The sequence below is a fragment of the Mytilus trossulus genome, chromosome 2 (assembly GCF_036588685.1).
Source record: "Mytilus trossulus isolate FHL-02 chromosome 2, PNRI_Mtr1.1.1.hap1, whole genome shotgun sequence".
Classification (NCBI taxonomy): Eukaryota; Metazoa; Mollusca; class Bivalvia; order Mytilida; family Mytilidae; genus Mytilus; species Mytilus trossulus.
This window is the reverse complement of record NC_086374.1, coordinates 18505968-18518227: the sequence shown is the minus strand read 5'-3', so window position 1 is coordinate 18518227 and position 12260 is coordinate 18505968. Positions and strand designations below refer to the sequence as shown.

Here is a 12260-nt window from a genome sequence, read left to right as displayed (position 1 = left end):
CTTGGTTGTTAACTGAATGAAAGAACTGTATAAACATGTTTTGCTAGGTTGAGTTTACGTATTAAGAGTCAGGTTAATTTCACAAAGCTTTAAGTTACTTTGAAATCTGAATCAAAACATGCTAGTCATTTGAAATGAACTGCCCACTAGGGGAAAATGTAGACTTAAGTCATCAAATTATGATAGATGAATATACATGATTTACAAACAAAAAACAAACCATAAAGTAAAAATTAAGCCTACGCTTATTACTTATTGAAGCTTTATAAATATCAATTCATCGAATAAAATACAAGCAAGTCACACAAGATTTAATATTATTTTTCTATCATTCAGGTTTATTCTTACTTGGGGATAAATAAAACCAAATGCTGCAGCAGACAAAGCCATGGTTATCCACCAAATGAGACTTTAACAAAATCTTAAGAAGAGAATTGGGGTTATGTACTGTCAAATTTTAACAATAACTTCGGTAAAATGTATTTTTAATGGTTAGCTATATGATGAATATCAAGTAACTTCAAAAATATGTCCACTGTATTTTATTTACTAATAGGAACAAAATCTAAAAGTGACTAAATTCTCCTAGAATTTTAATATCAAAGAGTGAATCATATATCTTATTTAACTTCACTAGAAATAATTCCTTGAGGGCGTGTGAGATCAACCTCTTTTGATTATCTACATCACACTGTTGATTTAAACGGAGGAGCTGAATTTGAAATTAAATGTTTTACTTTTTAATGCGACTGTCTCTTGTTTAGAATATTAACATACTTATTTCGGTCAAGAGTGGTCATTTAATTATTTTTCTTTTACCGATATTTTATTTGGGTTTAGAAATGTCACCAAATTGATTGTAACTTTTGGAATATTTCATATTTTGTCAACTTTTTTTTAATATTCGATTAACACGTTTTATCGTACATCAATCCCATCATTGTCCATTCTTTAAAAAAAATGTGTGTACCATGTAAATGAAAAATCATTGATATTTTTCTATTTGCGTCAAACATTTTCTTTTCGCTTCCAAAATAATTAAATGCGTTTTAATTTCCGTATTGTTTTAAATTTAATCAAGCACTTTTCAAGAACACCTGATAGCATTTTCAATTAGTGAAAAATCTTGCCTACAAGCATTGTTTTTCCTTGAGTTTTCGGTTTTATGCATATCCAATCTATTTTCAAGGTTTTCCCACTCGTTTACTTCCAGCAAACTGTTTGCTTCTTTATACAAATGATGTGTTGTAGAAAGAGCTTGGTGATTGCAGATGACATATAGCAAAAGTTAAAAATTGTGAAATGTAAACTCTGTTTATATTTGCAATAAAAAAATATTATAGTATAAATATTATACGACCTAAATATAAGTATAGCAGTGTTTGAAGTGGAGCTAAGTAGGCCATCAACCTTTTAACATTGACAGCATATTTATACAAAACACACACCAATTAAAATAGAAAAACGATATTATTAAGTACAGACATGTTATCCTGATAATTTATGGTTCACGCTCACGGAATGCATGCAAGAAGAATGATTTAACTATTAGGGCTAAGGATTTGCAATAACTGTCCAGGAAAAGCTTACACGTTATTCCTAAATCTGATCTGATAGGATTAGCAAATCTTTGTAGAATCGGTCGCTTCGACATATTCTTTGCACAATTTTGGATTAAATCTTTATGAACATACATTTGTAGTTAAACTGTCTGTTGATTTTAGTTTGTATGTTTAGCTTTCAAAACCTTTAATTTTAACAGAAACATCAGTGCACAGCATAGCTACTACTGATGGATATCCCTTTTCAAACCATATATATTTTACTCATTTGTCATTAATATACTTTTGTTGCTTTGCAATCAGGTAACAGCAACAATTAAATAATTACAATTGTACACAGAAGCTCAGGATAAAATAATTTAGTTTACTAAGTGTTAAATGTGTACATTATTTTGCTTTTAATTTAATCGTCGTATCACAGAAAGGTAAAGAAACCTTTCACGTCCAAGTATAGTTATCAACACATGTAACTTTATCTATTTATTACAATAAATCACCAAATGACTCTTTTGTCAACCTAGCAACAAGTAGTCAAATGATTCAACAAGGAAAAAATAAGTATATTTGTTAGGTTATATTAGACCACAGGGATTGTTATATCGTCAGTCGATTTGTTGCACGATCATCGAGTGTAATTTGTTATAAACGATAGACGTTCTGATCGAAGATTTTATGTATTTGTTACATTATAGGATTTAAAATTAATGGAAAATATTTCAGTCATGATATCTGTGGAGACTGTATTATCTTTTCACTCTATGCAATTTCTAGATGCATTTTAACATTTATCTGTTTATCTTTGATTTATCATGTAAAGTAGGATGCAACTAAATAATAAAGGTAAGACAGGCTTTTTATTACATTTTTAATTGAAGAAACAGAACAAAAAATGTTTTATATTATAATATGTTAGATATAAAAATGAGGAATTCAATAAGAAAACTATCCACCGGAGTTCAAATGACGGAGATAATAGCAATTATCGTAGATCATCGATAGGCCGTCAACTGACTCGGGGAAAAAAACGTACCGTATAGTAACTATAGTTAGCCAATCGGAATCGGTTAGAGGTTTTAGAGTCAATATGATATTTCAATTCAACTCTTTTTTTTTATATATACAATCTGAGTACATGTTGGGTTTTTTAAAATTAATTCTTATAAGAAACATAACAGTGACATTTGCTTTTTGTATGCATGGAATAAGAACTAAAATATCGGAATGCATCTTTTCGGTTAAACAGGCTTCCTTCTTTTTATTTTACGACGAAAGATAAGGTTTTACAACATTTTGATGTATTTATGACCAAACCATTTTAACTGTGAATGACCCGTTACATTTGTAGTTGACAAATTGCTATGAAAGTACATGAAATCAATGACTGTCTCTTTAAAATTCATTTATTGGAAAATTTTGTTTCGCTTTGTTAACAAACGATTTATTATCTTTGTATTGATAAAACACTTGTTTATACTGACTTATGTTTTTTTTCAGAAATTGTGGTCCTGCGTGTGTTTCATCACTGTCATCATCTCGTGGTCGTTCGGATGTTTATCAGAGGCAGACGATAACAATAAGAAGCGAACGTGATTTATGGTGTTTTTAACCAATCGGGATCGTTCATACGTTTGAGAGTCAATAAATTATTTCAATTCAACTTATCAATGGATAAAGGCAACTATATTTAAAAAAACATAGTTACTGTTAAAAGTTTATTTTGGAGAGGTTATTTAACTTTCTGACTTAGAACTATGGAGGGCTATTGCCAGACTAGGTTCCATTACTTAAATCAGAAGTTTTTTAACCTCCTAACATGTTCAATGTGCTACCAGTATCTTTTCCCAGAGAATAAAGAACTAGAGCCGAAAGGATTATTCTTGGAGGCTACAAGTGAATCAAGGTATAAAAAAGGGACTCGAATTTTAGCAAATATCTCAAACTCAACTTTTGTAAGAAACGTTTGTAAGACATTAGAGGCGGAAGGAGACTGTGCAAGATGGACCGATTGTTGTAATTCTGCAATCAAATGTTGCAAGGATCAACTTGCGGCGCCTTTTCTTTATAATGGCACAAGTCACTGTCCTCGGATTTGGGATGGTTATGGCTGTTTCGGAGATACCCTTCCTGGAGTCCGTGAATATATTCAGTGCCCCTCTTACATTGAACATGGGGTTATACATGGTAAGTAGATATTTACATACCTGTCATGATTATTTTCAGAGTATTCTGTCAATCGTCACGTGAAAAGATTCCTTTGAATCAAGAGTTTCTAAGTGATTTTCCGTTATTGTGTTGTTGAATGAATATGTATTATGCAGAATTTGTGGAAAATAAGAAAATTACAGTAAGCAAAATTACTATTGTGAGTGTGTGTGTTTTTAAACGACAGAACATTTTACTACAATTGCCTCAAATAGTTTGTTCTCATAAGTAGAAAAATAGAATAAGTGCATGTGTAGTCACATTTCAAAGAAATTTTAACCCTATCTTTTTGTGTTTTTTTTTAATATGCTAATTACATTGTGGAAAACTAACAAACTTTCATTCTCACGATACATTACTTCCTCATAACATTGTTCATGTAAGTCTCAAACAATGAGGATATTTACGTTCTCAAGTTCTATCTCGATTGACAATCATTTAGGGTGAATATTGAATCGTTTCAAATACAAGCCAACATAACTTTTTAACATAGCTTATTCACTTAGTGAGGTCTGAAAATTTTTAGCTCATGCAAAATTCAGGAATGATGTCAAATGTTTCTATATGAAAAAGAACAAGTTGCAGTTACAAACAATTATATGAATGACTGACCAACAAATCTTAAATTTCCAAAAGTAAAATTAAATACGTAATAGAAATAATTTGATGTGGTGTTTTTGCAAGTAAGACATCTATCCAGGTGACGTGGATGTACATGGTCACCGTACAGCCTCCAAAGAAAAGCTAAACGTTATTTATAAATGGCTCTGATGTGGAAAAAAGACAAACTAGAAACCAACTTCCTGACTTATGATTAAAACTGCAGATAGGAATTATAACAACAGCCACTGAGCTATAGTCTTCTGACTTTGGACAGGCACATAAAAAAGAATGTGCCTGGTTAAACATGCATATGCACGCTATACCACACAGTCACATAAGACACTGAAAAAATCATCTGGAAATGGTTGCTCGACTCACCAAATTGCAACGAAGTTCCAACAATAAAAAAGAGAATGCACAGTTAATAGACCAATTGAATTCTTATTATAACTTACGAAACTTCACAAATAGTTGTGATATTAATATTAATACAAAATAGCTTCAGTTTGGCACATCTCATCAAAATTGGGGAAAACTGTTTTTTTAAGTATGCATTATTTTTGTTGTAACGTCAGATTTGGTCATATTTTCAATAATTCTTAACAGATTTTAGCATAATCTACTTTGGAAACCTCCGTCAATCTCTAAACAAATTGTGTGTAGGGATTCAATATCATCAGTGCAACTTTTGGTTACAGAAGATTTTGGATTCTAGGTTGCTGCCAAAGGTTTCCTCAATCTTTTAGGTTCGAAAAATGCACAAAATCATCCCATTTTGATAATATTTAAATGTAGTGATTTTGGAAGCCTAGAATGACCTCTTATGATGAAATTCGTTCTTTTTAAGAAAGTGGTAAGGCTATTGAACTAAATTCAGAAAAGAACCTCATTTTGGCCATTTTGACATTTAATGGTAAAGTTGAAATTCAAAGCCATATTTGTCCTAAAGTGAACCTCAGTGAATATTTTAATCTTTATTATTATATCATAGCTATACTATGTTTATGTATATTCAAATATTTTATCAAATTCTTCGTTGGTTTGCTAGTCAATATAACAGTGAGGTGTAGTATTAAGAATATCAAACATGAAGATTTGCAAATACCCAATACAAAAGATTATCAACCTGACCACGACCTCTGTTTTATGAGTGACATAAGCTTTTATTAATTATTTACTTTCGGATCTTTTTCGTGTTTGTATAAACTATGTTAAAATTTAAGGGTACATTAAGTTTCTAAATTTTAAGTAAGTAAACATTTGATATTAAAATTTTGGCATTATACGATTTTCCTTGATTTGAAAAACAAACAAGCACTGTAACGCTTGGTTTTTCTATAATGATATTTAGTTACAAACACATGTATAACCTTATTTTTGGTATTGTATAATGTACACTAACAGGTTCCAATTAAATATATCTTAATATTAAAAGATTGTGGTAAAAAACTATCTAAAAGTTTATTATTTATAAGTAAACAATCTGTATATTAATACTATTTACAATACTAATCAAACAAATCGAATGAAGTGTTCGGTAGCATTCGCACATGTTAATTTACCACGTTCAAGTAGGCTTACCAGGAACCTGTTGTTGGTTGTAAATAAACAAAAAATATGCTTAAATATTTATAAATTTGAAGATATTATATGTTACTTTAAGATGAAGTTGTTTTTATTAAAAATTCACTTTGTACATAATTGGTCGTGTGTACCTAATTTAAAAGTGAAGGCTTGTTATTCAACAAGGTTTATTATTCAAATTAAAACATGTGCATATATGCCACAAGTAAGAATATCAATCATTCACGTTGAAAAACTCTACGAAAATTTATTGAGCATCTAAAATTGATTTTTTGATAAAACTGTCTCTTAGTATGCCCTCATTGAACATTTATAGACGTGACAAGCTTAAGGATACCATAAACATATATGTTAACTTATAAAGTAACTTAAATAAGAAAATCATTACAGAATTGCGTGATGAAGAGGATTTTATTATTTCAATATGTTATCTGATGCAGTAACGCATTTATTCTTGTGTGACGCTTCGCTTTTCAAGGATCATGAATTGTTAGAATTTTGATTTTGCTGATCAAAATGAATGGAGAGCCATTAAGAAAATAAAAGGTGTAATTGGTATCTCACGAGGTACAAATGGATTTGATCTGTTTCAAACCTTTTATAAGATCATACTTATCCGATGACCAGTTATGGATAATTATTGGTCACTAACCGCCATTAACGTTAAATTACATGTGTCCCGGAACAGTGGACTATTGTTTTGCAATTTTATAGAAGCTGCATTAACACGGAGACTATGAAGTCGTGCTTATTTGTCCTTTATTTTTGCACTGTAATCCTCTTGAAAACTGAAAAAGCACATTTATAATTAGAAAAAAACTAAATAAAAACAAATGACGAAAGAGTATCATGGTTCGAACAATCCTCTTATTATTTTTCCGTTTTCGTTTTTTGTTGTTGACCAACAAAACAGTGTTTGTTTTCCATCCAATGTTGAACGATTTATCATGACAAAAAGATTTTTAAAACAAATCAAAACAATGAAAAAGGCAGTATTTGCAAACTGGATCGCACGGGATAGCATGCGGGAGATAGGGACTGCCACTAGAAAAACAGGATATCTCGAGGAGAACATGCTTGATCTTCTCGAAATTTCCCATCCAAAGAGACCACTGTATGTACATTCAAGGTTGCAGCATGTGTTTTTTACCATAAAGAGGGCACAAAAATCCAAGTTTACACAATATTTTAGATATAATTAAACAATATGTATTCAGATAAATCAACATTAAACGATATTATACAAAATTTAATGAAATAATATTAAGGATTTAGAAACAAGCAATTTGCTTTTACAAACTGTCTCCTTTTACAAAAATAATACACTCATTGAACAATTATACATAGATATAAATATTGGGTGCTCTTTAATAAATTTATGAATATGAAAAAGGTGGAAGAAAAAGAAAAAAAATACTATATTTATCCACTCTCCACAGCTAAATTTTGAATATTCAAAACGCTCTACTTCGAGCGCTCGACGAGCCTCGTGTTTAAAATTTGAAAATTGAACTGCCCCAAGTGGATAAATATCGTATTATACTTGATGCAGTGGTAGAAACCATATATTAAACATGTGTCTGTCCTGAATCATGTAACGAGATGGAATTCTTTTAACATCAACATTCAAAATATTCTTAACCGAAATAGTTGTGAGAACAGTTTGTCGTGTTTTGTTCTACACATCTTTATTAATTGTTGTGTTTTATATCATCTCGGGGGACAAACAATAAACACTATACGGTGTGATATGATTAGAACGGCGACAACTTTACTGCAACCTTCATAAGATGTCGCTATCGCAAATAAAAAAAAATAAAGGAAGTAAGCTATAACAGGTCCGAGAAAAAACAAATGTACAAAAGCCTTAGTTCAAATTATGCTGACGAAGAACCAATATTTGCTATAATTGCAAACATGGCGCAGATCTATTTGATTTTTAGACGAGGTATATATTGTTTCACAAAAATTATATTTAGGTTAGGATAGAAAATCTGAGCAGCTTATGGCTGTTTTCAATCATTACATTTACTAGTTTGAAGAGAAAGAGTTAATGTTTTCGAATCTGCACGGAAACCATACGGATGCGATCAATTGTGAAAAAATACATCTACCAAAAATAACACTATAATTTACGTAGATAAATTGTGATAAACTTTAAATAGACAAGTTTGTTATGACATGAACTGGATAAAGCAGACACCTGTCTATGGCTGAAGACTAGATGTTCATGTAATTGCTGTGCTGTTACTTGGTTATTTAGGTTTTATTGATGATGAGCCCATATACAATGTGCACTATTGGATTATTGAACTATGATTGACTGCATATTTTGAAGAAATTAAGAAGATCATGGAGTAGCTAATAAAATAGCATCTCTGAAACGCTAGATGTCCTTTGTAGGTTACTAAACAGGACTTTTTGATACTTGTTCCAAACTTAATATAAATTTATGAATGAAGGCTTATGGACCAATTTATATATTTATAATATTAAAATGCAGTTTGAGCCTTAACGAGAGGGGCGACAATGTCCGTTCGATTGTCCGTCCCAATATTAGTTTCCGCATGATAATTTAAGTATCACTTGAATCTTTTGAAATTTCTATACGATGTCGTGGATCCAAAAACAGAGGATAAATTGGATATTCATGTTTTGGCATGTACCGTTCAAGAGATCTGACCATAACTTACATAAAAAGTACGGTCGCCTATTTTTGATTAAACCAACTTCAGATTAATTTTGGTTAGTATTGGTCTTATTGGCAAATCATACCGTATCTCCTTATTTTGATACTTTTCTTCGATTTTCATACCGCGTGTACAAATCTTCCGAAATTTAAACGCAATGACATGGATCATAAAACTCAGTTAATATTGACTATATATATAAAAAAAATCAGCCAATATGATCAATTTGAACACAATTTGTAATGGTTTTGGCATTTGCAATTAATGTTTTTTTCTTCAAGAAGCAGGTGGTAAATGTGATTTGATCACATAATTTTAGCAATATAGATACATAACATGGGGCGTAAGACAAATTGGTGCATCTAATTTACACCAAGTATATCACTTACGTCCGATCCTCATTCTCAAAGAGTATTATGTTTTTGAATGAATAAAACAATGAACATATAGTTTTCATCGAGTTAGCATTAATTTGAATACGATTTCCTTACTTTTATTCATAGTTTCTGTTATGCACGGATATCAAATAATTAATTCTGTCATCAATCTATAATGTTGTTTTGTTCGTATCGAATCCATCTTAATAACACAAACACTCAGAAATGATACAAATCAAACTGAAATCATTATGTATATTCTTTTCTATTATAAATGATAACCGTAGCCGTTACAGAAAAAAATTATTCTAGATTACTTATTATAATGCATTGGCCTCCAAATAGATGACCAATTCTGAGAAGATCAGCAAGATTCTGTAATAGATTTTTCCAAAGTTGGTACAATATGTTTTTGTACAAATGAAGCGAGAATTCGAACCTGCTCATACAATATGTCTTTTATGATCTTTCTGGCACATCCATTTGCACTATATATACATATAGAGGATGAAGTGTTCCTTATCTGTATAGGTCTAGACTTATAAATAGCAAGTTTGACAGAAGTTGTCATTGTATGTAAAATAATAGACAATTTCTTAACTCTGTCAGAACCTTGATATATTTTGTCTAGATATTATTATATAGTCTTAAACATAAGTACTTCCACCAGTGATCTTGTATTGACAAAAAGATGCCGTTGATAGTCATATGATTTCTCACTTGCCAAATAGACAACTCTTTCCAAGAGTCCATTTGTTGAATTTTACGATTGTAAAGTTAAATTTATTCACGTTGCACAGGATAAGAATAGTTTTAAACATACCTTCCATATAAGATGGAAGATGCCAAATGATTTGGGCATGGTTTAATCTTGTCAGTGATTTTTGCAGGTATGCCATCGATGTTTATTCAAAATCACATAAGGTCATACGCCGGACACATACTTTTATTGACCAAACTGGATAATGTATAATTTGATTTTCAAATTGAAACGCAAGTTAGAATAAAAAGGTATATAAAGTTCACAAGCCGGTGAAGGTAAATGTTTGATGAACAGGAAGGGGAAATTGACAGAAGGAAAACTAACTTGAATGGCAATGTTTCCGTCCAAATTGGCAATGGTCATTCTAATGTCGTTGTGAGGTCATATACGATGTACCTTTATCTAAACAGTTGTCATGAAAACTTCTGGAACACTGTAAAATGGAAACTCCTTTGAAACATATTTAAACTATCGAATAAAAAGAAAATTTAACAGTTACAAAGGAACAGCCATCACGTTTAAGGTCATACTTCCATTACTGTAAAGAACATTTTCTTTATTTGTTGTGATTTTATTTTGAAAAAATACAATAGTTTAGGAATTTTTATATAAATAGCTAGCTGGTTCATGTATATTTATACTTCAGAGTTCCTGACGATTTGCATTGGGTTTAATTTGCCACTGGACGTTAAGCAACCAACAATCAATCAATCATTTGGTGTTATGTCATAGTATCCGCTGTTCACCGTAGTTAGATATAATTATCTATAATCAATATTAAGCCCTATCGTGAAATTGAGTGCAAATCAGGATGGATCATCGAATCTATGATATTACAATACATTTTTAGTATTCTGCAGACAGTCATAGACCAATATGTAAGCATGCACAGGCCATATATTTGCAGTGAGACATTTGACTAGACACACTAAATACCAGTTACTCAAAATCAATCAACAGAATTTTGATGACAAGAAAAAACTTCTTCCATTTCTCGGTAGCAATAATCAAGAAGGAGATACAAGACGTTAATGTACGTTGAGATTATCATCTTGTCACGTACATTCTCTATCAAATATTTTCCGTTTTATAGTTTAACTTACAAAAAAAACCTCCCAACAGTAAAAGTGCCTTGGATAACATTCTGCTTTCCAATGAAGTGTTTTCCGTTGAAATAAAATTACAATAAAAAGAGAAATATTATTGTATGATCTGCATATTGATGTGGTGTATACTTGATTTCCACTGGTTCCCTGTTGTGTCATGTTTCTGTTGAATGATTGCTCTATTGGGAATGACTACGTAAATACACGATCACGAGAGTTAATTTTGAATTTAATTACGGATTACGTCCTGTGTTGGTGATATGTACAGATTTCTCTCTTTGTTGCAAATTCTATACTTTTTCCAATACATAGATTTGTTAACCTTTTTACGCACCATTTTGTGTTTATGTTTTTTTTTCTTTTAAATATTTCTAAAAACTACAATACAACATGAAATCGACAATTATGTCTTTGTTATGAAAGACTGGCTGTTTTCTTTTTATTACCAATGAGGTTGTACGAGTCTCCTACAACCTCCTTGATATAACCATTCATACTTAATGATTTTAAAAAATCTATTATTCCAAACGCTCAGAACAAAACTCGATGCGACTCTATAATGCTCATATTAATAAAGCATGTAGAAGTGTAATGTCGTAAAAACCTGCATGTGTGCACTATTTATTTTTCAAAAGCTATTTGTAATTTTACACTTTTGTTTTAAAGCAAGATTTCACCAACGTATGTGAGATTACATCTCCAAATCTAATAAAGAATGCTTTAAATTCTTTAAATATTAAACGGATGCATCATGGATAAGAAATAATACATTTGTAATTCAAAAATAAACTTGTAGAAATGCCGATATGTTATATGTAAAGATAACACATTTAACTGTTTTCCTGGAAATTTTCAACGTTCAAACATATTTAAATTGGAATATATGAAATAAACTCGTTAGTAGTAGGATTAAAACTATGTACGTTTCGTCTACACAAGACTCAACAGTGACCCTCAAACCAATAAAATTATAAAACAATAGCCAAATAAAGTATGAAGTATTTATTAATGACTAAAAGCTACATATATTTGAAAAAACTCAGTGCCAAAGAATAGTTGTATTTGTGTTCTTCGTATCAAAGTATCAACTTTGAACGAATTTTCTGACATTGCAATTTGAAGACGGTTCTTAAAAAAACTTCTGACATTGCAATTTGAAGACGGTTCTTAACAAACCTCCTGAAATTGCAATTTGAAGACGGTTCTTAACAAATCCTCTGATAACAAATCTCCTGACATTGCAATTTGAAGACTGTTCTGAACACAAATCTCCTGACATTGTAATTTAAAGACAGTTCTGAACAAATCTCCTGACATTGCAATTTGAAGACAGTTCTGAACAAATCTCCTACCTTTGCAATTGAAGACGGTTC

General features: G+C 30.8%; 1 protein-coding gene across 5 annotated transcripts in view; it reads left to right on the top strand.

The window, feature by feature from the left end:
• The window catches only part of LOC134706667 (calcitonin gene-related peptide type 1 receptor-like), a 73572-nt gene that overhangs the window by 25007 nt on the left and 36305 nt on the right, over positions 1-12260 (top strand). For 3 of the 5 annotated variants that reach the window (XM_063565802.1, XM_063565803.1, XM_063565798.1), the window contains exon 2: positions 3057-3743. In XM_063565802.1, the coding sequence (XP_063421872.1) occupies positions 3314-3743 (430 nt within the window). In that variant the 5' untranslated portion in view covers positions 3057-3313. Of the gene's footprint in view, positions 1-336; positions 473-1996; positions 2403-3056; positions 3744-12260 lie in introns of those variants that run through there. The other 2 variants (XM_063565801.1, XM_063565800.1) reach the window with 2 other exon arrangements.